This window comes from Sminthopsis crassicaudata, chromosome 6, assembly GCF_048593235.1.
Source record: "Sminthopsis crassicaudata isolate SCR6 chromosome 6, ASM4859323v1, whole genome shotgun sequence".
Taxonomy (NCBI): Eukaryota; Metazoa; Chordata; class Mammalia; order Dasyuromorphia; family Dasyuridae; genus Sminthopsis; species Sminthopsis crassicaudata.
In genome coordinates this window covers 246472574-246500552 of record NC_133622.1, presented here as the reverse complement: position 1 = coordinate 246500552, position 27979 = coordinate 246472574, and the positions used below count along the sequence as shown (strand labels likewise).

The window sequence follows — 27979 nt, the reverse complement described above, 5'->3', positions numbered from 1 at the left end:
ATGGCCAAGAATCCTTGTCACATAGAAAGAAGCTTCAATCCCACCTATAGAAAGGAAGGGGACCTAATCATTGCTGGATTCTTCTCCCTTTTTGGGAAGTTTAATGCTCAAGTGGACAAATTTTTCTTCACAATATATCACTCCCGAACTCCAGCACTACCAAAGTAAGTAGTTACTTTTTCACCCTCCCTAATTTCTGCAATCATAAGCCATATTTCTTATTGACTGGTTTGTTGGTAGAGATGGGTTTCCTTTATTCTCAGAACTTTGGTTAAAGCAAAGACGTGGGTGCAAAAATGATGAAAAATCTAATTTTCAATAAATTGATAAATTAAAAGTATTGTTAATGTGCAGTGCAGCAAACATAGAGAGACTATTCATCCCTAATCTATTTGACATTATAAACAATCACAGATTCATCTCCACTGATGACAAAACCTCACCCAGTAGAAGGAGGGGTGAAACACATTAGGGAGGATCTACACTCACAATTGGAGTTTAGGTGTCTAAGGTCTAAGGATGGCCTAGTTAGGACCTGATTATGTGTTCTGAATAGAGGAGGAAATATTCACAGTTGTGTTTATACATGATGAAATTCTCAAGGTCATTTATGAATGCTTGGCTTGGGTGAGATTTGGGTAAAGAGTGTTTCTGAATCATAAGAACCTAAAATGGGGTGTGTGATCAAGCATTCATTATCTTAGGCATCAGAAAACAGAACAAATTCAGAATACTCAGTCCAGTTTTATCTCATCCAAAGCTTCAAGCCTTATCTTCCCAGCAGAGAGCTGCTAAAGAAAAGCAATAAAATGTCTTATCTTTACTTAAAAACTTTATGGGTGATAGGACCATTTGATCTGAATGATTCCATATTGATGTTTTACCAATATCAGAGTAATATGTCAATTCATCAAAAATACCAAACAATATGAACTTTACAATGTCAACAAGTGCCATGTATACCAAACTACTGACAAGATCCAATACTTGAACTGAGGTTTTCCTCATTTTATGTCTAAAAATATAAGGGATGGGGAAATTTTTGACATTTGTTATCCCTTGCCATTTTTGTTGCATTTTAATAAAGCCAAAGAGACCACCAAACCGCATTCTGTGTTCCATACCCCACCTCTCATTTTCATGCTTTTGTCCATGCTGTCCCCCATTGTACGAATGGAATCTCTGCTAAGTTCCATGTCTCAGAATTGCTATTTTCATTTAAAATTCAACTCACTTGATATGAAGATGTTCCTGCTCCCCCAAGCTATTGATGACTTTCTCCAAGTCATATTTTATCATCTTTGTCCCAAATGTCTATTTCACACACTGACACATTTTCTGTTGTGGCCAAAAGAACAGAGGTATTTTTCTTCTCTCTATTGTCTTTCTATCAGGATAACTAAGGTAGCTATTTCAGCTAGAGTAAAATTAGTACTTAATCTTGAATCTTTCAGTATTACCCATTACATGATCATGAAAATCTTTTGAAATATATGTGTTCCATTTGCTTTCCAGTGTATAATGTCAAGAATCATTATAAGGCATTTAGAAGCAATTTTACTTATATAATCATCTATTCTTAGCTAATATAGGCTTTGTGTGTGTGTGTGTGTGTGTGTGTGTGTATGTGTGTGTGTTTGTGCATATGTTAATGTCTTAACCTGTGTGGTCTTGAAAGAACCTTACAGGATGTAGTTCAAGTCTGTCATATTACTATTGTGGACACTGAAACTCCTGGTCGTGAAATGATGTGCTCAGGACCACAAATTTAGTCAATTTTAGGGGCAGTATTTAGGATAGGAATTAATGACTCTGTATGTGACACCCTTCCCACTATGAAAATTTGCTGTTTCTTTGCATATAGAGTTTTGCCTGTTTTTTTTTTTTCCTCTCACTTTAGGTCAATGTTCAAACAATACCACCATTTCCTTGCTTTTCAATATGCTGTTGAAGAGATCAACAAGAACCCCTATTTGCTGCCCAACATAACCTTGGGATACCAGTTACTCAATAACTTCCATCTGGAGAAACTAGCTGTGGAGAGCTCCTTAATATGGCTATCAGGGAGAGGTCCCATTATTCCCAACTACAGCTGTGATAAACAGTCCAATTCTGTGGCTGTCATTGGAGGGATGTCGGCTACACTTTCTATGGCCATGGCCACCATTCTCAAACTGTATAAAGTTCCACAGGTAAGAGAGAACAATATAGTCACTCATTTTAATCCAATATGTTCTTTATATTTAAAACAGCAAATTCTTTATAATCTGTTGTAATGTAGTATCAATAAGTCAATAACCAAATATTAAGAAGTCCTCCCACATGTTCTGACAAAAGGTGATACAAAAAGGAGGTCCTTTTCCATCTGGGAAATCATTCTGTATGCTATGTGAGGTTATGGTCTGATGATTTTGAATCAAGCAAGAATCTAACAATGAATATACTTCTAATTCACGTTTTTATAATTTTATAGAACTCTGAAGACTTTATATAAAAGAACGTTTTCTTTTTTCTCACCTCCAAAAATTCCTATGGAGAGGTCTCCCTTCCTTTTCATTTTGAAATTGATTTCTGTATTTTCCGTAAAAGCATGAAGCTCTAGTAATTGTCTTCATCAGTATTGTCTTCATAAGTATGTATTAATAAAGAGCATCCATTTCTGTGTTTACTGAAATCTTCCAATCAGGCAATTCCTTGAGAAATACACCTAATAGTGATGTTAATGTATCAAATGGTAAAGATAGCTTTGTACTATTTTTGGTGTAATTAAAATTGCTCTTCAAACAGGTTGAATCAGTTCACAATCTCACCAAAAGTCTTAGTATCCCAATTTTTCTACAGCCCCTGTCTTTTGTTTGTCCTTTGTTCCTTCTCTCATTTCAGCCAATTTATGCCTTTGTTATAGTAGTTCATAGTGTAATTTATATTTATTTACTCAATGAGCGGATAGTTACCTAGCATATTATAGATAAAACCATAGCTAACGTATTTAAAAATGTATTTGTTTTCTCACTGGGGATATGAGAGAGAGACTTTTCATAATTTCTCTACTGAAGTTTAAAAATTTCCATTATTGTGGTTCATACTTTGCACATTATAGGGCACATCCAAACCCATTATATTATATGTTAAAGGGTGGGAAAGTACTATTGTCCTACTTCCTACTTTATGGTATGAAGCACGTTGTAATTAGGCAATATTCTTTCTCTACTTTTTGTTTGTTTAGTTGATTTTAATACACAATATTTCTGAATTTTGTTGGGAGTGAAAAATTAGAGCAAAAGGGAAAAGCAATGGGAGAAATTGAAAAATAGAAAAACGAAGTGAACATAGCATGTGTTGATTTATATTTATTCTTCTTAGATCTTTTTTCTGGATGCAGATGGCATTTTAAGTCCAAAGTCTATTGGTGTAATGTTGTTGTTCTGGTTTTCTGGAGGTCTTTGGACAGTCTTACTTTCAGCAGAGTAATCATCACAGGAATAGCCAGGTGTTAAAGTCCAAAAGTCTTTATTGTCTCCTTGGAAGTCCTATCTCCTTCACTTGGGGCTCCACTAATTTTCTGGAAGGCCTTCAGAGGAGACTTGGTATCAGTGGAAGAAATGCAAGAGGTCAGGCCAGACACCATGAGGCTGATGAAGATAGAATTGAATTTAGTCCAGTCCTTACTGGCTGTTTTATACTTCATTATCACAGGTCTTAATCTTGTAGAACTATATTAAGTACTAAGTACTAGAGAACTACTAAGGACCATGGTAAAATAGATAACTATTGTCTTTATCAATTCCACTGACTTAGCACCTTGTAAGAATCCTTGTTTCAAGTTCAGAGTTCTGGCCCATAACCTATTGGGATTCCTTTGGATCTCTGACCTGCTGAGAACCAAGCCTTTCCTAGATGATCTCACATTCTTACTGTTGATGTGAACAATGCATTCCTTGTTGTGCCTGTTTTACTCAGCATCAGTTCATGTAAATCTTTCCAGGATTTCTATAATCAGCTTATTCAGTATCCTTTTTACAAAACAATAATATTTCATTACCTTCATGTCCCAAAGTTTATTCAGACATTCCCCAGCTGATGGGAATCCTTTCTTTTTCCAATTTTCTGTTACCACAAAAAGACCTGCTACAAACACTTTTGCAGAAGTAGGTCCTTTTCTCTCCTTGTGATTTTTTTCCTACAGACCCAGTAATGGTACTGCCAGGACAAAGGACAGGCACACTTTTACAGCCCATTAGTCACAGTACAGTTTACTTTCAGAATGGTTGTATAAATTTACAACTCCACAAATAATGCAATAATAATCCAGTTTTCCCACATCCCCTCCAACATTTATTTTTATCTTTTCCTGTCATTTTAGCCAATCTGAGAAGTGTGAGATGGTATTGTACAACCGTTTTAATTTTCAATTCTCTAATTAATAGTGATTTAGAGCACTTTTTCAAATAATTATAAATGGCTTTAATTTTGTCATTTGAAAATTGTTTGCAAGGTTAGCATTGCCTGCTTTGTTCAGGAAAGAGCCTGGTTTCCCAGAGTTTGTCTTCCGAGCTCTTTAACCTGGCGCTCTTTAACCTGGCTCCCTAGCCTGGGTGGCCAACCCGAGATGGATAGCCAAAAGAGATAAGGATTTTGGTAGTGAACACGTGGGTCTTCTGACCAGGTGTTCGCTAAGGAACCAACAAGTCAGGGCACCAGTCAGGGCATTAAGTGAGTACGTATAATAAAGGCTTTTAAGATTACACGTGGCTGTTCTTGAGTGTGCTACTGGTTATTAAACTATAGATTCAAGAGATTGTGGCCAGAGACCTTTGAAGGCCTCAGAGGAGGCAAGCTGGGTAGAGTTGACACTGCAAAGCTCAATGGTCAAATGTACTCTGTTGGGCCTAGGACAGACTAATAATTGTAAATGCTAGGAGGGCATGCTACAAATGAGCAACTGCTGTCTGCAGTGGGCTTCTATAGGGCCTGTGAGGTCAAACACATAACCAATCAGCGAGAGAGTCACCCATTATGAAGCTATCTCAATATGGCCAAGATCCCACCTATAAGGCATTCCTAATATCCACAGAGATTACTTCCGGGGGCACTCAAAATCTCCCATTGCACTGTGTCTGCCCATTTAAAGGGCCCTTACAATTTCCTTCTCTTGTTTTGTGGGAACCGCACATCTCATCAAGCTAAACTTTTAGCACCACTATAGATCACTTGATCCATGAGATGACAGAGTGTTATGCCCACGGAGGTCCAAAGCAGCAGATCAGTAAACAGAAGTATGGCAATAAGAACCAGGCTCAACAATGTCAAGTGTTCAACCCATTCATCAAAGTCATACTCGAGATAATAAGCCAAAGAGGTTGGATGCCAGTGAGGTAGGATGTCAACACTGAGGTGGGAAGTCAACAAGGTAAAACATCACAATTCTAGTTAACAATTAAATACCAGTGAGGCAGGTTGTCACAATTCTAGTTACATTTCTCACAATTCTAGACCAATTCTAGTTTCTCACAATTCTCTACTGCAAGTTGCTCTACTGATTTGCTGCTCTACCGAGTCATCCCTGAGGGTATTAATTGCTGAATTGCTGTGATTAACCTCCTCTCGCTGGCTTTCCCAGAGCCTATCTAATCTTGACAGAATGCCCCTTTCATCCAGTGAAACTGACCTTTCTTGAACTTTTTTTTTTACTCTATCTTGAACTAGAGAGTGTTTTCATTGCATCAGATTCTGTTCAAACACTTTATTTTGATTTTTCAGGAAACTGGGTGAGTTTGAGCAACTTCATTACTTTACACCTCCATCTTGGCTCCACCTCCTGGTACAAAAATAAAGACAATATTTTCTGAAACACTTGGCCTTAGGGGATCCATCTCAGAAAGCCGAGAGTTTGAGAATCTGTATGAGGATATCCTTGCTGATTGAATCACTGCAGAGCTGATTAAAATCAGAATTCAGTGCTAGTTGACCTTCTTATAAAATTGTGGCTGAATAGTATACCAAAGACATGGTACATATGAAATTTTCTCTTCCCTCCTATAGAAATCTCATGATTGATGCTCTCATATAAGTGAAATTTTTGTTGTTATTGTGTTTAGAGTTCTGAGACTATGGTACTCATTGGATATGGAGTGAACCATTGCTTATCACATTCTTACTAAGAAGTAATAAGAACTCTTACAGAATGCTTATTCATAGGATATCAGTAATGTGGAATTCCATCTTGGCAGTAGGTTTCAGTATGAGGAGTTCTCCATTTCCTATTCCTTATTGATTTTGGTATGGAGAACTTTTGCTCCTAGAACAAGCTCTGAGGCACATTTCTTGTTTTCAGAGAAATCAAATTCTCCCTAGAATGAGATGAGAGAAATGTATGCTGTAGAAAATCTTAGTAAAATAATTGTTGATATTTGAAATGAAAGAAAAGTAAGATGAATTAGAGAAGACATGTAACTATGCTTAACTATTTAACTAACAGCTTCATTCAGGAGACACAAAAAAGTTCCTCTTGAATATAGAGAAAAGAAATAGGAACAACAAGTCAATGTTCCAAACAGACTGATTTAGCTACAAAGTTAAAGAAAAAATATTGTACCTTTTATCAAGTTATCTAAAAGGGTAAAGACTCTTTTGGGGAGACTTTTTCCTCCTTGGAATGTTTCAAACAGAAACTGAGAAATTACTTGATGGAGACACTGGAGAAAGGATTCTTGGTTGGGTGCAGTTTCAGATATTCCTTCCAACTTTTCCATTCCAAAACAACATAATTTTACGATCTAAAACTATAAATTAAAATTTACAAGCAAATTATCTGCTCTATGATACTCATTAACAGTTGTTTGATATACAAATATGAAGGGGAAATTCCTGCATTGAAGGAACTCATTGTCTTCTTTATGTTTCATTTAGATTAGCTATGGTTCATTTGCTCTTCTATTGAATGATGAAATCCAGTATCCTTATGTATATCAGATGGGGAAAGAGCAGTCTGCTCTTCACCTGGCATTCATCCAATTGATGCTGCATTTTGACTGGACATGGATAGGAGTGCTTGTTTCTGATAATCCAGGAGGGGAAAGGTTCTTCAATGATCTGAAAGAAGAAATGGTCAGGCATGATTTGTGTGTGACTTTTAAGGAAAGAGTGCCCCCAAATTTTAGAGACTCAGAAGATTTTGAACTATTTTCTAGGATTATTTCATCATCATCAAATGTGATTTTCATCTATGGAGATGCTGATTACCTTCATTATCTTCCCTCTGTATTGACAACTTATAAACCTTATGGGAAGTTGTTTATTACCACATCTTCCTTGGATTTTTCTACTGATAGTAATGTTGAACTGTTTGCGACTTTTCATGGTACAATACTATTATCTCATACCCAGATGGAGATTCCTGGTTTTATAGATTTTGTAAGAAGCCTGAATACAAGTGAGATTCCTGAGGGACATTTTCCTAAAATCTTTCTGGGAGTCAGTCTTTAATTGTAGATTTTCAAAAAAAAGTGATGAAGATATATTTTATATTTTGTGCCCAAATGATCTTTCCTTTAGAGAGTTGCCTTCCATGAATATTGACATGGCTTTTATGGAACTGATTCCAAATATTTACAATGCAGTGTATTTAGTGGCCCAGGCTGTCCATCAAATGCTCTATTCTGAGGTAAAGGAGGCATCAGAGCTTGCAAGAAACCTACACCTTCCTTGGAAGGTAACATATCTCTTCGAAAATTGGGCTTAGCAGAAACTACTCATAACATCCTGGTGTTAGTGATTTGTTCTAGAGATGATGCAGTGATGACTTGAGTTACTCCTTTATATATTTTTCAATTTTTTCCCTTTTGTGATTACATGTAACTTTGGGTGGAAACAGTGAATTACTTCAGATTAATTTATTTCAAGTCTTATAAAACAATCTTTTAAAAATAATTTATTTAATAGTTTCCTCAGTTACATTTAAAATATTTTTGTGTTTGTTTTTAAAACGTTTGAATTCCAGATTCTCTCTATTATTCCCACTCTGGTTCATTTTAAGAAAACATATGTGAAATTATGCAAACCATTTCCATAAAAGTCATGTTGTGAAAGAAAAAGAGAGATCTCTCAACCTAATATAAAAAAACTTACAAAAATAAATTGAGAGTAAGAGAGAGAGAGAGACAAAGAGAACAAGAAACAGAGCAGAAGTGAGAGAGAGACAGAAACACAGAGAGAGAGACAGAGAGAGAGAGAAACTGACAGGGACACACACACACACACACACACACACAGAGAGAGAGAGAGAGAGAGAGAGAGAGAGAGAGAGAGAGAGAGAGAGAGAGAGAGAGAGAGAGAGAGAGAGAGAGAATACATTAATCTATATTCAGATACATGACACACTCATTTTCTCATTTGGATATGGAAAAAAAAATTTTAAATCACACAACTCTTCAGAGTAGTCATGGATCATTGTACTTCTGATAACAGCTAGTCATCACAGAACATTGATATTACTTTGTATATAGTACATTTCACTTTGCTTGAGTCCATTGAGGATTTTCCAAGATTTTTTTTTTCTGAGAGCATCCTGCTCATCATTTCCCATAGAACAATAATATCCCAGGAAAACATATACCAAAATTTATTCCTCCATTTTCCAAATGATGGACATCCCCTCAATTTTTTTATATTTTATTTGCTTTTCTTACTTAATGTACTAAACTTGAAAATCTGTAGAAGTTGGATTTCTTTTATCCAGCTCTTCTTAGTTTTGTAGTAAAAACCCAAATCTGCCTACTATTCTAATTCTATTTTGCTTAATTATGTTTGTCTTTTCATTTCCTTTGACAAATTTGATATGTTTTGTATGTATAGCAGTTATTTGTAGAACACATTACAGGTCTTCAAAAAAGAGACAAACTTTGGACTTTTTCCGCACCAGTGGGAAAAGCAATATAATGCTGAACACTTTTCCTTGGATTCCAACAGCTATCATCATCCTGTTATTTTTGATTCAATAACCAAGTATTGCTTTTCTCACCTTTTTATATATTATAGTGATTACTCCATTTCTTATAAAGGATTCTTTTCCATAGTAATATAGGTGATGATTACTAGAATTAAAATTTACTAACAAAAGTTTTTGTAGTTAAAACTCTGCACTCTCTCTTCTCTTCTCTTCTCTTCTCTTCTCTTCTCTTCTCTTCTCTTCTCTCTCTCACTTTCTCTCTCTCTCTCTCTTTCTCTCTCCATCCTTCCCTCCCTCCCTCCCTCCTTCCCTCTTTCTCTGTCTCTCTTTGTCTCTCTTTCTTTCTCTCTTTCTCTCTCTCTCCTCCTCCTGTTCTTGGTCTAGCTCTTGCTCTCTCTCATATGTATGTTTTCAAGAAAAATTTATGTCTGTGAGATTTGGACTTAGAGGAAAGATTAGTGCTGCAGAATTGATTCTATTGAATAATAGTGTTGCCAGACAAGACTTTAGAAAGATTCTTGGTCAACCAGGGGATAAAATCAGTCAATACTTAAATTCATCGCCACTGTTCACTGGAAATTCAAATCCTGAAGCAGAAGTTCAAACCTTTGGCCACAGAATAGGAAGATGGGACCCATTGGCACAGACCCTGTTGCTGGAAACGGTTGAAAGTAAAAGGAACAAAGAATGGTACAGTTTAAGATTGTGTCATGGAAACAATTTATATTGATTTGAACACTTTGAGATATAGCAGAGCATAATAGGGTAATGTAGGCTATGGTCCATGGAGTCAAAAAAGGACTAAATGACAGAACAACAAATGTGTACTATCCACTCTGTCCAATTAGATTATTTTTCTTTTACCTAAAATATTCAGGACTTACCATTAAATTCCTCAGTAACAACAATGTAGATTAAATTTCTGTTTTTCAACCTTCTCATTCTATATTTTGTAATTATCTGGGAAATTTTTCTTGAATATTATCCATTAGCCAATGAAAACCACAACCTAAGTGTCCCACATAAATTTGTAGCTTTTGCTAAAAACTCTGTTTCAAACCTTTCTCAGATTGAATTATTGTTTCATTTCCTTAAACTTTCTCATTTTAAAATTTCATTCCCAATTTGTTCCATTGTTGTTACTGTCTTATTTTTTCAAGAATTATTTTGCCAATGATTTAGTTTCATTATCATTTGTATTTGTTTTTATTTTAATCTTGAATTGCATCACTATAAATAGCAAATTCTCCTTTATTCCTAAATTGAGCTTATTATCCACTTCTGAGATTTAAATTGGAAAATTTTTTTTTTCCCCTTGTTCCTCTCTTTTATTAAAACTGTTTATTTACAAAATATATACAAGGGTAGTTTTTTAATATTGACCCTTGCAAAACTTCCTGTTCCAGATTTTCTCCTCCATCTACCCACCCCTTCTCCTAGATAGCAGGTAGTTTAACACATGTTAAATATGTTAAAAATATATGTTGAATCCAATCTATGTATACTTATGAATATAGTTATCTTATTGCACAAGAAAAATCAGATCAAGAAGGAAAAAAAAAACAGAGAAAAAAAAACAAAATCCAAGCAAACAACAACAGAAAGAGTGAGAATGCAATACTGTGATCTACACTCATATCCTATAATCCTCTCTCTGGGTGAAGATGGCTCTCTTCATCACTAAACAGCTGGAGCTTGTAATGCTCTGCATAGCTTTCTGGAGCTCTTGGGACCAGCCTTAGTTTCAACAGAATAATCACCATGAGATTAGCTAGGGATAAAGTCCAAAAGTCTTTATTGTCTCCTTCACTCATGGCCTGGATAGCTTTCTGGAGGGCCTTCAGATGGGACTTGTTTCAGTGGAGAAATAAAGGAGAGCCACCAGGAGCCTGACCAAAGATGGAATGTTTCTCTCTTCCAGTCCTTGTTGGCTCTTATATATTCTATTATAATTACATTATCTTAGATGTCAATCTTATAGAACTATATTAAGCACTAAGTACATGTACTGAACAAGAGAACTATTAAGCACCATGCTAAAGCAGATAAGCATTGTCTGACCAATTCAACTGAGTTAACTTCTTCTTTCAAGTATATTTCTCCATAGTTCTATCCTTTACAGGAACTGCTTTGAATCATCTCATAGTTGAAGAGAGCCAAGACCATTAGAATTGATCATTGTACAGTCTTCTCTTTTCCATGTTCTTGTTCTGCTCATTTCACTGAGCATTAGTTCATTTAAGTCTCTCCAAGCCTCTCTGAAATCATCCTATTGGTCATTTCTTAAGAACAATAATATTCCATAACATGCATATAGCATAACTTCTTCAGCCATTCTCCAACTGTATGGCATCTATTCATTTTCCAGTTTCTTGCCACTATAAAAAGGACTGCAACAATCATTTTTGTACATGTGGGTCCTGTTAAAATCTCTTTAGGATATAAGCCCAATTAACACACTTCTGGGTCAGAGGGTATGCACAGTTTAACTTGTTGAGTATAGTTCCAAATTACTCTCTACCAACAATGTTATATTGGACATTTTTTTAAAAATAAAAGACAGAAACAAGGAATAAAATTTTCCCTAGATATCAGTCTATAATTATACATTTCTTAAGAACACACTATTAATTAAGACATATGTTAAATTCTATCAATAAAATACTTCAATAAGAAATCTCAGTTTGGGAGGGGGTGTCTGAAAATCTATTAATGAAGAAATAGTAAGCTTTTGCTTGTCAGATGTACTGAGTTCTCTGGGACCAGCTTTTTGTTAAACAAAGAACTTAGAATGTAAGACAATCAGAGATATTTGTAAGGAATTCCTGATTTTCTTAATAGAAGATGATATTTTTGCATTAATTTTATTTTTTACATTTTTTATTTTTTAAAGCCTTTGGTTTTAAAACATATGCATAGATAGTCTTAAAGATTCACCTTTCCAAAACCTTGTGTGGCACATATTTTTTCTCCTGATTCCCTCCCCTAGACAGCAAGTAATCCAATACATGTTACACATCTGTAAACTTTCTGTGCATATTTTCACAATTATGGTACGTACAAGAAAAATCAGATCAAAAAGTGTTAACTCAGGGGAATTGGTGAAAAATGTAAGCAAAAAACAAATAAATTGAAAATATGAACTATGTAGTGATCTACGCTCAGTCCCACAGTCCTCTCTCTGACGGCATATGGCTTTCTCCATAACAAGACCATTGGAACTGGCCTGACGATTACATATCTTTTGAAGTAAGATGATATATCTTTTGAAGTTTAATATCAGTAGAAAATAATTGGTTACCGGATTTGCTATCTTTCATTTGTCCTTAGTGTTCAAGGAAAAAGGTGAAAAAGTGTTCAGAACTCTAAGAGAAGCTCAAGAAGGAGAAAGACAACTTTTGGAAGCTCCAATTTCATAGCCAGTTTTCTATTAATAGTCAATGTTGGGACATGGGCATGAATCCTTCTTTCCCCAAAGACTAACAACCACCTGTCCTTGCCTTCAGCTCCACCATTTTCTAAAATCGATCAATTCTGTCAATACTGCCAGTGATGAGTCACGTGAGGATGGAGCCCAGCCAGCTACTGAGATATATGACATACTGAATTATAAATTCTTCCCTGGGCACATAGAGACTCTGGTCAAAGTGGGTGAAGCATATCCTCTTGCTCAGAGATTCACCATTAAGGAAGAAGACATAGATTGGCCAGAAGATTTCCATCAGGTAAGGGAGCAATAGATATTAACTTTATGACTTTGTCTCTTTAGTTTCCTGGACACTGGCTATTTCTTCATTGGTACCAGCATGTTTCTTACAGATACTGGAAATGTCTGTGAGAGGGTACCAATATCCACTTACTCTTCTTTTTTACTCTGAATCTTGTTGTATCCCAAATTAAGTGATTAAGTTTGAAAAATAATAATAGGGCAGAGAATAGAGAAAAATTATCCTCCAAAGGGATTTATTTACAGAAGATCACTGAATATCTGGATTTGCATAGTCAAATAATTTTATCTGAGTTTGTATTTGCAATGGGTACTATTGTACAAAACTGTCTTTTATTTCAAAGACACAATGGCTTTAGAGATTTTTAATGTAAATGTTGCAGCTATAGCCTCTGCTGATATCAAACGTTTATCTCTATATAATTTTATCTGTGAATAATTGGATAAATTCCATCCTACCCTTTACAATAGTCCTAAGAAGAGATTTCAAATGTCATCCTGAGAAGAAGATTAGCCTATAAAATCACCTTATTTTTAGATTCAATTAAGCTGAACAGTACAATTAGTTTATTTTAGAACATACTCTCTAAAATATGATTCCCTGAAACATTCTGGGCAGAATGTTTGAATTTATGAATTTATGAAAACAGAAAAACAAAACTTTGGGGGGTTGGAAATTAAAACAATATGTTTTCTCTTGTGTGGTCAAAGACTTTTCGGCATTACCAATTCTAAAATGGAATGAAGTTTAGAGTTAAAATGTTACTTGGGAAAAACTAAGCCAATTTAAAAATATCAAGGAGTCTGATTGTATCTACTGGGTAATTTGTGTGGATTCATTGGTGATAAGATGATCTGAAGTGGAAGATGAAGATACAAGTTTTCCATTGAGAATTAGATCATTCTTGTCCTGCAGAATTGCAAATATTTTATTCTACCTGTCTTCTATAGGAGAACTTTGAAATTATACTTTCCTCAATTCCTTTATCTTTCACCAGTTGTTTTATCAACAATTTTTTCTTCCTTTTTCTGGTGGAAATATAGACTCCAACATCTAGGTGCAATCTGAAGTGTGGCCCTGGGTTCAAAAAGACTGCTCTTGAAAGCCAGCCCAAGTGTTGCTATGCTTGCACCCCATGTCCTGAATGGACAATTTCCAACCAGACAGGTGGGTTCCTAAAGATAAACTGTCCTTTTCCCAAAGTAATAAATATTCTAATATGTTTTTGTTTTTGTTTTTAATAGTTTTTATTTACCAGATTTTTGCATGGGTAATGTTACAAAATTGACAATTGCCAAACCATTTGTTCCAATTTTTACTCTCCTTCCATCCCATCCCAGATGGCACACTGACCAATACATGTTAAATATGTTAGAGTATAAATTAAATACAATATATATATACATGTCCAAACAGTTGTTTTGCTGAACAAAAAGAATCGAACTTTGAAATAGTGTACATGTAGCCTGTGAAGGAAATCCAAAATGTAGGCAAACAAAATTAGAGGGATTGGAAATTCTATGTAGTGGTTCATAGTTATCTCCCAGAGTTCTTTCGCTAAGTGTAGCTGGTTCAGTTTATTACTGCTCTGTTGGAATTGATTTGCTTCATCTCATTGTTGGAGAGGGCCACATCCATCAGAATTGATCATCATACAGTATTGTTGTTGAAGTATATAATGATCTCCTGGTCCTGCACATTTCACTCAACATCAGTTCATGTAAGTCTCTCCAGGCCTCTCTGAAATCATCCTGTTGGTCATTTCTTACAGAACAATAATATTCCATAATATTCATATATCACAATTTATTCAGCCAATCTCCAATTGATGAGCATCCACATAGTTTCCAGTTTCTGGCCACCACAAAGAGGGCTGCCACAAACATTCTTGTACATACAGGTCCCTTTCCCTTCTTTAAGATCTCTTTGGGATACAAACCCAGTAGCAACACTGCTGGATAAAAGGGTATGCAGTTTGATAACTTTTTTAAGCATAGTTCCAAATTGTTCTCCAGAATGGCTGGATGTATTCACAATTCCACCAACAATGTATCAGTGTCCCTGTTTTCCCACATCCTCTCCAACATTCTGCATTACCTTTTCCTGTCATTCTAGCCAATCTAACAGGTGTGTAATAGTATCTCAGAGTTGTCTTCATTTGCATTTCTCTGATTATTAATGATTTGGAGCATCTTTTCATATGACTAGAAATAGTTTCAATTTTTTTATCTGAGAATTGTCTGTTTATATCCTTTGATGATTTATCAATTGGAGATTGGCTTGATTTCTTATATATTAGAATCAATTCTCTACATATTTTGGAAATGAAGCCTTTATCTGAACCTGTGACTGTAAAAATGTTTTCCCAGTTTATTGTTTCCCTAATCTTATCTGCCTTGATTTTGTTTGTACAAAAACTTTTCAATTGGATATAATTAAAGCTTTCTATTTTGTGATCAATAATGATCTCTAGTTCTTCTTTGGTCATGAATTCATTCTTATTCCACAGGTCTGAGAGGTAATCTATCCTATGTTCCTCTAATTTATTTATAATCTCATTCTTTACTCCTAGGTCATGAACCCATTTTGACCTGAGCTTGGTGTAAAGTGTTAAGTGTGGATCAATGCCTAGTTTCTGCTATATTAATTTCCAATTTTCCCAGCAATTTTTGTGAAACATTGAGTTCTTATCCCAAAGGCTAAGATCCTTGGGTATGTCAAACACTAGGTGATTAGAGTTATTAATTATTTTTTTTCCTTTGGACCTAATCTATTCCTCTGATCAACTAGTCTATTTCTTAGCCAATACCAAATGGTTTTGGTAACCGCTGCTTTATAATATAATTTTAGATCTGGTACAGCTAGGCCACCTTCATTTGATTTTTTTTTTCATTAATTCCCTTGAAATTCTTGACCTTTTGTTTTTCCATATGACCTTTGTTTTTATTTTTTCTAGATCATTAAAATAGTTTTTTGGGAGTCTGATTGGTATAGCGCTAAATAAATAGATTAGTTTAGGTAGTATTGTCATCTTTATTATATTTGCTCACCCTATCTAAAACCATTTAATATTTTTCCATTTGGTTAGATCGAACTTAATTTGTGAGGAAAGTGTTTTGTAGTTTTGCTCATGTCATTTCTGATTTTCCTTTGGCAGATAGATTCCTAAATATTTTATTCTATCAGTAGTTACTTTAAATGGAATTTCTCTCTGTAACTCTAACTGTGGACTTTGTTAGTGACATATAAGAATGCTGATTATTTATGTGGATTTATTTTGTATCTTGCAACTTTGCTAAAGGTGTGGATTATTTCTAATAGCTTTTTAGTTGAATCTTTGGGGTTCTCTATGTATACCATCATATCATCCACAAAGAGTGATAATCTCTTTCTCCACTCTTATTGCCAAAGCTAGCGTTTCTAATACAATATTGAATAGTAATGGTGATAGTGGACAACCTTGTTTCACCCCTGATCTTAATGGGAATGGTTGCAATCTTTCTCCATTACATATGATGCTTATTGATGGTTTTAAATAGATGCTACTGATTAAGGAAAAGTGTAAGGGGCCTTTAAATGGGCGCCACAGTGCATCAGGAGATTGAGTGGTCCAGAAGTAATTTCTGTGGATATTAGGACTGCCCTTGGGTGGGATCCTAGCCATATTGAGATAGCTTCGTAATGGGTGACTCTCTCGCTGATTGGCTATGTCTGTGACCTCACAGGCCCTATGTTAGCCCACTGCAGGCAGCAATCGCTCTCTTTAACCTGGCGTTCTTCACCCTGGCTTCCTAGCCTGGGTGGCCAAGCCAAGATGGATAGCCAAAAGAGGTAAGGATTTTGGTAGTGAACACGTGGGTCTTCTGACCAGGTGTTCACTCGGGAACCAACAAGTCAGGGCATCAGTCAGGTCATTATGTGAGTAGGTATAATAAAGGCTTTTAAGATTACACGTGGCTGTTCTTGAGTGCGCTACCGGTTATTAAGCTATAGATTCAAGAGATTGTGGCCAGAGACCTTTGAAGGCCTCAGAGGAGGCGAGCTGGGTAGAGTTCACACTGCAGAGGACAGTGGTCAAAGGTACTCTGGTGGGTCTAGGACAGACTAGTAATTGTAACTGTCAAGAGAGCACGTTACAAATGGCACCCAACGTGGGGCATAAGGAATTATCAGGTTTTGAAAATATTTAATATTCAGAATTAAGATTCTGAAAGATCCGGTAGAAACGCCACTTAAGAGGGAAGACAGAGAAGCAATATGGACCCAGGTAACTCTGGGATCAGGCTCAAGGACATAGCTGAACATAATGCTTATATAAAGAGGTTAAAGAGCCAGATGGAAGATCTTTTAACAAAGATCACCACTGAAGAACAGCAGGAAGCTTGTAATCAAGTTCCCAGAAGGTTATCCCCACACCCATTAAATATAGCTCAGAGAGGGAGCAACCTAGAGCTAATGCGTATGTATGACAGTATAGAGTATAAAATGCCACAGCAAGAGTTGCTGGAATTGCAGGTTAAACTACAGATTGAGATAGAGAAAGAAGAAAAAGCTAGGTTACTACAGATAGAACAGGAAGTGTTCAAACCAGTGGCTGAAACTAAGGAAGGAAATAAACGAACCACATGGACTTCAGTTGTAGAAATTCTTCTTAGCGTTTTGTTGGTTTACCTTGTGTATTGTTGTTTTAAGGAATTTATTGATTACTCTTTCATTGAGAAGAAGTTTAGTTCTTTTTATGTGCAAAGCTCAGGTTTGATTTTAAATCAGCCTTTGGGGAATTTTCCAATTCTTCTTCCCTCTGCCTCACCTTCTTGGGCCAAGGGAGAAGGGGGAGGAGGAAAAGGAAGGGCGATAATATCATCACCACTGCCCATTAATCCATTTAAAACTCCTGTGTCTTCATTTCAAAGGACAGGAGTAGGCTTTATGCCCCAAGGCAAAAAGGAATTGTGGGGTATTGACTATAATCAGAAAAATTTTAAAAATACAGTTCAGTTAATTTCTAAGAAACCTTACAGGGATAAGATCTTGCAGTTAGAGAGAGTGGAGTTTTATACTTGTAAGACTGCTAGGATCGTCTTTGGAGAGTTGGAACTCCTCTTTTCTTACCTCGTGGATTTTCCACTTCCACAGGTGAGCTTGATTTCCCAACCCCCTACGGGCACTTATAAAACAGTGTTTATGTTTAGAATGGGTGGGAAATTTCTGTTTTAATCACTAGAATAAATAGACAGTGTGTGATCTTTGACCCAGGAGGAAAAGTAATATCAGATTTATTGATTCACACTCCTGGAGTACAATTCGGTATCAGAAACTCAAACTTTGATTTTTAGGCAAAAGAATTCAGGGATATAGCCGAGTGTTCTTTTTTCATTAACTGTATGAGTGGATGTTTTAAGACCAATGGACATTATGGCTTCATTCCAATCTGGAGAAGCAGCTAGACATGTGATCAACCATTTTTCTATTGTAGAAATTTCGCATGCATTTAAGACAGTTTATGGATTGGCTTACAAATACTTTGCCTTTAGGTGTTTTTGCATTGAATTTGACTTTGCCCATTCCATTGGCATTTCTTATAATCCTACTAGCAAAGTTATTACTGCACAGACTATATCCCCAAGATCTTCTCTTCTAAACAAGAGAAGGGAATTTTGGGATATGCACAAGATGTGGCAATACATATATGTGATTGCTTGCAATTTTAAAATTTTGATTTTACATTTTTAAACACTTTTGATTTTACATCTTCAAAGTATTTTGATTTTACATTTTAAAGTTATTTTGGTTTTACATTTTTAATTTATTTTGGTTTTACACTTTTAAATTATTTTGATTTTACATTTTTAAATTCTTTGCATTTTACCTTAGCAATGCACTTCGGGCATACACAGAAAGTGCAGCTAAGTGACAGACTGACTTTTGTTCATCTTTTTGACAACAACTTTGATGTGGAAAGGCCTGGATGGCATTTGGAAAGGCCCAAGTTGGGCCCCAGGTACATTCCTTCCTCGGTGCAGATCCAGCAGCAGAGTTCATCCCCACCAGAGACATTTGTAACCTGGGGATCCAAGAGAAGGACCAGATAACCGTCCAGAGGGACCAGCCAGATGTCCGCAGCCCTTCAGACGCTGATGACAGCAATGCCCCTCCTGACCGTGACACCAGAGACATCAGACCCAGTTCCAGTGTTGCAGCTGAAATGGACTGTCTTGGGTGATATGCAATATAAAGACTGTAAATGGACAATGGGCCTGCTTGTTTCTCCCGTGGCTACTTGCCATATGGTGGCCTGGGAAGAGGCTCTGCCCTATGCTTTCTATTGAAGGACTATGCTTTTAAATTAATGGGTGAAAAACCAACGCACCCACCTGCTGTTGTTATTGAGACAATGTTATTGAACATGACTTTGCTTATGTGCACCTGTGAAACTAGAATTGCTCTAGGATTGTGAAAAGTGCAATAGAGAATTGTGATAAGCTAGAATTGCTCTAGAATTGTGAAAAGTTCAATTGAGAATTGTGATAAGCTAGAATTGTTCTAAGATTGTGACAAGTGCAACAGAAAATTGTAAGAAACTAGAATTGGTCTAGAATTGTGATAAATGTAACTAGAATTGTGACACCCTACCTCACTGATATTTGTTAACTAGAATTGTGATGTTTTACCTTGTTGACTTCCCACCTCAGTGTTGACATCCTACCTCACTGGCATCCAACCTCTTTGGCATATTATCTCGAGTATGACTTTGATGAATGGGTTGAACACTTGACATTGTTGAGCCTGGTTCTCATTGCCATACTTCTGTTTATTGATCTGCTGCTTTGTACCTCCTTGGGCATAACACTCTGTCATGTCATGGATCAAGTGAACTATAGCTGGTGCTAAAAGTTTAGCTTGGTGAGATGTGCGGTTCCTGCAAAACAAGAGAAAGGGAATTGTAAGGGGCCTTTAAGTGGGCACCACAATGCATCAGGAGATTGAGTGGTCCAGAAGTAATTTCTGTGGATATTAGGACTGCCCTTGGGTGGGATCCTAGCCATATTGAGATAGCTTCGTAATGGGTGACTCTCTCGCTGATTGGCTGTGTGTGTGACCTCACAGGCCCTATGTAAGCCCACTGCAGGCAGCAATCGCTCTCTTTAACCTGGCATTCTTCACCCTGGCTTCCCAGCCTGGGTGGCCAAGCCAAGATGGATAGCCAAAAGAGGTAAGGATTTTGGTAGTGAACACATGGGTCTTCAGACCAGGTGTTCACTCGGGAACCAACAAGTCAGGGCATCAGTCAGGGCATAATGTGAGTAGTATAATAAAGGCTTTTAAGATTACACGTGGCTATTCTTGAGTGCGCTACCGGTTATTAAGCTATAGATTCAAGAGATTGTGGCCAGAGACCTTTGAAGGCCTCAGAGGAGGCGAGCCGGGTAAAGTTCACACTGCAGAGGACAGTGGTCAAAGGTCTGGTGGGTCTAGGACAGACTAGTAATTGTAACTGCCAGGAGAGCACATTACAGAAAAGTCCATTTATTCTTATACTCTCAAGTGCTTTTAATAGGAATGGATGTTAGATTTTATCAAATGCTTTTTCTGCATCTATTGAGATGATCATATGATCTTTGTTAATTTGATTATTAATATGGCTAATTATACTGATAGTTTTCCTAATACTGAACCAGCCCTGCATTCCTGGTATAAATCCTATTTGATCAGGATGTATTATTCTGGGGATGATTTTCTGGAGTCTTTTTGCTAATATCTTATTTAAGATTTTAGCATCAATATTCATTAAGGAGATTGGTCTATAGGTTTTTTCTCCGTTTTCAACCTACCTGGTTTGGGTATCAGTACCATGTCTGTGTCATAAAAGGAATTTGGTAGGACTCCTTCATCCCATATTTTTTCAAATAGTTTATATAACATTGGAGCTAATTGTTCTTTGAATGTTTGGTAGAATTCACCTGTAAATCCATATGGTCCTGGAGATTTTTATTTAGGGAGTTGATTAATAGCTTGCTCTATTTCTTTTTCTGAAATGGGACTATTTAAGCAACTTACTTCCTCCTCTGTTAATCTGGAAAGCCTATACTTTTGGAGGTAGTCCTCCATTTCACTTAGATTATCAAATTTATTGGCATAAAGTTGGGCAAAATAACTCATTATTTCTCTAATGTCCTCCTAATTGGTGGACAGTTCCCTCTTTTCATTTTTAAAACTAACAATTTGATTTTTCTCTCTCCTTTTTCTAATCAGATTTACCAAAGGTTTATCTATTTTATTGGTTTTTTCATAAAATCAACTCTTAGTTTTTTTTTTATTAGTTCAATAGTATTTTTACTTTCAATATTATTAATTTCTCCTTTTAATTTTAGATTTTCAAGTTTAGTATTTGATTGGGGTTTTTTAATTTGGTCTTTTTCTAGCTTTTTGAGTTGCAAGCCCAATTCATTGATCTTCTCTTTCTCTATTTTCTTCAAGTAAGCCTCCAAAGATATAAAATTTCCACTTATTACCGCTTCAGCTGCATCCCATAAATTTTGGTATGATGTCTCATCATTGTCATTATCTTGAGTGAAATTATTAATTGTGTCTATAATTTGCTGTTTCACCCAATCATTCTTTAAGATAAAATTATTTAGTTTCCAATTACTTTTCTATTTACCCCTAAGTTTTTGACGAATGTAGTTTTTATTGCATCATGATCTAAAAAGAAAGCCTTTACTATTTTTGCCTTCTTGCATTTAATTTTGAGATCTTTATGTCCTAATATATGGTCAATTTTTGTATAGGTTCCATCAACTGCTGAGAAGAAAGTATACTCCTTTCTGTCACCATTCAGTTTTCTCCAAAGGTCTATCATACCTAATTTTCCTAATATTTGGTTTACCTCTTTAATTTCTTTCTTATTTATTTTGTGGTTTGATTTATCTAATTCTGAGAGTGCAAGGTTGAGATCTCCCACTATTTTAGTTTTGCTATCTATTTCTTCTTGCAACTCTCTTAACTTCTCCTTTAGGAAGTTAGATGCTATACCACTTGATGCATATATGTTTAGTATTGATATGGCTTCATTGTCTATGCTACCCTTTAACAAGATATAGTTTCCTTCCTTATCTCTTTTGATTAGATCAATTTTTGCTTTTTCTGGATCTGAGAAAAGGATGACTACCCCTGCTTTTTTTGACTTTACTTAAAGCATAATAGATTTTGCTCCAACCTTTTACCTTTACTCTGTACCCTGCTTTTACCTTTACTCTTTACCCTGCTTTAAATGTGTTTTCTGTAAACAACATATTGTAGGGTTCTGATTTTTGATCGAGTCTGCTATCCGCCTCTGCTTAACAGTTAAAATCACTAATTCTGTATTTCCTGCCATCATAATATCCCCTGATTATGTTTTTTTTCCCTTAGCCCCACCGAACCCCTATCCCAGTATTAAACTTATGAGCCCCACTTGCATCACACAGCCCTCTCTCTTTATTATCCCTCCCTCCTCCCTTTAAATCCCTTTCCCTTTCTTATTCCCTTTCCTTATTGCTCTTTTCCTTTTCCCTTTTCCTTTCCCTCTTTTTAATGAAGTGAGAAAGAATCTTCTGTAAAACTAATATGTTAATTATTTTCTCTTTTAGCCAATTCTGATGGGAGTAAGGTTCACACAATGTTTCTCCCCCTCTCTAACTTCCCTCAGATATGATAGGTTTTCTTTGCCTGTTTGTGGAATTTGTTTTCCCTCTTTTTATCTCCCCTTTCCCCTTTTTCTTACACTATCCCCTTTCCATTTCTACTTCCTTTTTTTTTTTTTTTTTTTGGTCACATCCTTAAAATCAAATTAAACATGTAGTTTTAATGTATATCCACAACAGAAAAACAAGAGTCCCTTTTACCTTTTTTCTGCTTCTCTTGAGATTTATGATTAGAAATCAAATTATTTCTTTAGATCTGGTTTTTTACTTAGAAACATATAGAATTCATCTGTTTCATTAAATGTCCAACTTCTCCCATGGAAGGAAATGCTCAACTTAGCTGGGTAGTTTATTCTTGGCTGCATTCCAAGTTCTTTTGCCTTTTGGAATATCAGATTGCAGGCCCTTCAATCCTTTAATGTAGAGGCAGCCAGATCTTGAGTGACCTTTACTGTGGCCCCTTGGTATTTGAATTGTTTTTTCCTGGCTGCTTGTAATATTTTTTCCTTAGTCTGATAGTTCTGAAATTTGGCCACAATGTTCCATGGAGTTTTTTTTGTTTGTTTTGTTTTTTGTTTTTTTCTTTGGGCCTTTTTTAGAAGGTGTTCAATGAATTCCTTCAATTTCTATTTTACTTTCTGGTTCTATTATCTCTGGGCAGTTCTCTTTGATGATTTCCTACAAAATAGTAGCTCGGCTCTTTTTTTCGTCATAATTTTTGGGAACTCCAATAATCAAATAAAGAGATTGTCTCTCCTAGATCTATTTTCCAGGTCTGTCATTTTGGCAAGTAGATAGCTGACATTTTTCTGCAGATTTTCATTTTTTTGGCTTTGATTGACTGATTCTTGGTGTCTCAGTGAATCATTCATTTCTATTTGTTCAGTTCTGATTTTTAATGAGTTATTTTCTTCATTAGCTTTTTTAACTTATTTTTTTGTGTGTCCAATTGAGTTTTTAAATGAGTTGTTTTGCTCCATGGAGTTTTTTTTTTCCATTTCACTAAATTTGTTTTTTAGTGAGTTATTTTCTTTTTCCAATTCAGAAATGCTACTTTCTTGGTAATTCTTTATCTTTTCCAATTCACATATCCTACTTTCCTGTGATTTCTTTACCTTTTCCAACTTCTTAATTCTGTTTCCTTGCACTTCCTGTGAATTATTTACCTTTTCCAATTTACATTTCAGGAAGTTGTTTACCTTTTCTAATTCTCATTTCAGGACATTGTTATTCTCTAGCACAGCTTCTCTTTCCTTTCCCCGGTTTTCTTTTTCTTCTAATTCTCTCTTCAGATCTTTAATAGTCTCTTCTAGGAGAGTGTTATTTGGGCAATTGTCTGGAGGCTGTCTCCTATTAGCCTCTTCAGGTTTGGAAACCAGCTCTTTTTCTGCATAGAAGTTTTCAATTGTTTTCTTCATTTTTTTGCTCATTTTTTTTAAAGCCTTCAGGGTCTGCCCTCAGGACAAGGGGATTACCAGCTTCCTTTGCAGAGTGAGGATGGGTTTATGGGCAGTATTTGTCCTCTCAATGGGCTGCAAGGAATGGCCCAGCTGCAGGAAGGCTCTGGGAAGACCTCCACAGGGAAGTAATTATGCCTGTGTATCACAGGCTGGGCTGTGTAAGTTCCCTGCTAGGAGCCCCACTGTGAGGATTAGTGACTGCCTTGGGGCTACTGGTTAAGGAGCAAAGGTATCACTGCCCCCCCACAAATGCCCCCTTTGAGTATTTGCAATAGCCCTGTCCCTTACCGCACTGGAACGTCCCTCCGTGGGGGAGTGCAGTTGGGTTAGGAAAATTCCACTATCCAAGGTGAGCCCCTCACTATTCAGATGAAAGGCTTCCCTGGGTTGTGCCCCTGCTGTGTGTGACTGCCCCCCAAGAGCCCCTCGCTGCTGAATGCCATGAAGAGCTATGTTATGGTCTGCTCTAGGTCACTTCCAGTCCTAGGTGGGTGCAGCCAGAGCCTCTCAAGCTTTGGCATCTCTCAGTGTACCCATTACCCCTAGCTCCAACTTCTCTATTGGTCCCCTACTCCTCCACCAAAGCAAAGCAGTCAGGGTACAGCAGAGAGCTCTGTGTAAACCTTCCAACCGCAGATGCCCTCCTCCCTCCCCCCCCACTCTCATTTCTCTCCCTGCTCTGTGCTGGTCTGCTCCCACCACCTCAGATCAAACCTTTTCTGGAGATATTCCAGATTCTCTTCCCCTGGTAAATTTTTGTATTTCTAATCTTCATGGGTTTTACCACTCAAGCACTGTTTTTGAGGCTGAATTAAATACTTGGTAGAAAGCAAATTAAAGAGCTTAGACAGTTCCACCTAGCTTCTCCACCATCTTGGCTCTGCCCCCCAACATTCTAATTTGTTAATCTTAAACTGGTGTAATTTGTATTTAGCAAAATAATACTTTCTGAGTTGCATTTATTCAGTCCTTTTCATTCAATGTGCTTTGTGATCATTCTTATAATTAGAATTCTAATTATATATATATGTATGTATGTATGTATATATATGTATGTATATATATACATACATACATACATATATACATACATATATATGTGTGTGTATATATATATATATATATATATATATATATATATATATATATATATATATATATATATATATATATACACACACATATATATATAGTAATTAGAAACATCCCCTGGTTCAAGATACCAAAAATCTGTCCAAGCAGAACCCATCAGGATTTAACTACCATGGTAATCCATAATACTTCCCTGACCTTGTAGCCTAATTGGAATCTTTCGCATTCCTGTAGGAAAGCTTAATCTAAAATAGTTCTAAATTTCCTACTTTTAAGTAAAAAAATTAATAGAAAGAAACTTAATTCTAAAAACTTTCTAAGAATAAATATATTTGTTGTAAGAGCCACAGGATTTAGTCTTCATGAAAATATCCCTTGGCATAAGATTGATGAGTTCTCAATGAAGATTATTTGAAAGACTTGTTTTCTGGAGGATTGAGTCCCAACTCAAGGAAACTTCACTCACAAAAAATTGAATAAAAATTAATCATCCTCAAATTTATATCAGTGTCAAAGCTGATGAGATCTCTTCTTCATTTTCTTTATAATTGATATTGATCAATAAAATAGTGTGCCTGAAAGCTTAAGCTTTGGGGTGATTTTTTTTGGTAGTTTATCTTTCTCCATTTATTAACTCTTCAATTTTGTTTACATAAAACTTACTCTTTATGTCTGTTCTTTGGAATTGGATTTTTATTATAATTTTACTTAAGATGTTATGGTCAAGCCCCCCAAAATAGACTATTTCTCCCCTTATTTCAGTTAGTATTTCTTTTTTTTTCCAATTCCAATTATGTTTCTGAACATAATGTGTAGTATTTATCATGAAGGCTTTCTTTTTTATAATAATAGCTTTTCATTTGTCAAAATACATACAAAGATAGTTTTAAACATTCACCCTTGCAAAAAAAAAACCTTGTGTTCTAAATTTTTCTTCCTCCCTGTTCCTCTCTCTTCTTCCCTAGACAGCAAGTAATTCAATGCAGGTTAAACATATACATTTCTTTTCACAATATTTCCATGTTTATTGTGCTGCACTAGAAATTCAGAACAAAAGGGAAAAAACAAAAAAACAAAAAAAAAAACAAGGAAATAACCAATGACAAAAATGGTGGAAATACTATGTTGGGATCCACATTCATTCCCCATAATCCTCTCTTTGAATGTAGATGGCTGTGTTCATCACAAGTCTCATTGTTGAAAAGAGCCAAGTCCATCACAGTTGATCATCACAGGTTATCTGTTTCAGGGCACAGTGTTCTCTTGATTACTTTGCATCAGATCACCTGAGTCTCTTGAGGCCTTTCTGAAATCAGCCTGCTGTTCATTTCTTATGGAATCATAATTATTCCATTACATTCATATATCATAGTTTATTCAATCAATCTACAACTGGTGGGCATCGACTCGGTTTCCAGTTCCTTGCCACTACAAAAAGAATTCTTAAAATATTTTTATGCATATAGGTGATTTTCTCTTTTTTATGATTTCTTTGGAATACAGTAGATCTATTTGTGGATGCACAGTTGAATAGCTTTTTCATTATAGTTACAAATTGCTCTCCAGAATGGTTAGATCCGTTTACAACTCCAACAAAAACGACTTAGTGTCCCAGTTTTCCCACTTCCTCTTCAACATTTTTCATTATTTTTTCCTGTCATCTTAGCCAATCTGTGAGGTGTGAAATAGTACCACAGAGTTTTCTTAATTTGGATTTCTTTAATCAAGTTCATATGAATAAAAAATGGTTTTAATTTCTTCTTCTGAAAATTGTCTGTTTATATAATTGGACCATGTGCCAATTGTAGAATGGCTTGTAGCTATAACCTTACATTCAGAGAAACACAACAAAAAGTCTTTTTAACCTAATTTTTAAAAACCAATTCTTGGTTTTCCTCTATGGTTACAGTGTTTCATTTATGTTCTTAAAGTATTGGATTATGTATAAAAGGACCCTTTCTGACTCATTGTAGGTGGTTTCAAATTAAAATGTACTGCAGGGACATAGAATTTTTGTTTAGTAAACTTATGATATGAAATAAATACTTTCAACACGTTTTTTTTATCCATATGTAGAGAAATGAAGATGCTGAAACTGATCAGTCTGGGCTATAGCATGATTTTACTGTTTTTCACAGATGCAGAGGAGTGCCTGCAGTGCCCTGAAGATCAATATCCCAATAAGAAGAAAGATCGCTGCCTTCCCAGGACTGTGACCTTCCTGGCCTATGAGGAACCTCTGGGAATGACTCTGGCCTGTGCAGCCATCTGCTTCTCCCTGCTCACTGTGCTAGTACTGGGGATCTTTCTGAAGCACAGGGACACCCCCATAGTCAAAGCCAATAACCGCAGTCTCAGCTACACTCTGCTGGTCTCCCTCAGCCTCTGCTTCCTCTGCTCCTTGCTCTTCATTGGCCATCCCACCACAGCCACCTGCCTGCTGCGCCAAACCACATTTGCAGTTGTCTTCACAGTGGCCATTTCCTGCATTTTGGCTAAAACTATCACTGTGGTTCTGGCCTTCAGGGCCACCCAACCCGGGAGCAGGCTCCGCAGGTGGCTGGGATCCACAGCTTCTTATTCTCTCATTTTCACCTGCACCCTCATCCAAATGGGTCTCTGTGGCATCTGGCTTGGGGCATACCCCCCGTTCCTGGAGATGGACATTAACTCTGAGCCTGGCTCCATTATCATCCAGTGCAATGAGGGCTCCCTCCTCACCTTCTACTGTGTCCTGGGTTACATGGCCTTGCTGGCCTTGGCCAGCTTCACTGTGGCTTTCCTGGCAAGGAACCTGCCGGACACTTTCAACGAAGCCAAGTTTCTGACTTTTAGCATGCTTGTGTTCTGCAGTGTCTGGATCTCCTTCCTGCCCTCCTACCAGAGCTCCAAGGGCAAGGCCATTGTGGCCTTGGAAGTCTTTGCCATCTTGACCTCCAGTGCTGGGATTCTCACTTGCATCTTTGCTCCCAAGTGCTTTGTGATCCTTCTAAGATCAGAACAAAATACCCTGGGCATACTTAAAAAGAAAGCTACTCCCTGAGAAGCCAGGTCTTCTTAAGCTCACCA

General features: G+C 36.4%; 1 protein-coding gene across 1 annotated transcript; it reads left to right on the top strand.

Annotated features, from left to right (window-relative positions):
• LOC141547588 (vomeronasal type-2 receptor 116-like) lies at nucleotides 1-27953 on the top strand. Its single transcript, XM_074275974.1, has 5 exons — nucleotides 1-164; nucleotides 1901-2192; nucleotides 12454-12672; nucleotides 13719-13842; nucleotides 27049-27953. The coding sequence occupies exons 1-5, from the start codon at nucleotides 1-3 to the stop codon at nucleotides 27951-27953; spliced, it is 1704 nt and encodes a 567-aa protein (XP_074132075.1).
• The last annotated feature ends 26 nt before the right edge of the window (nucleotides 27954-27979 follow it).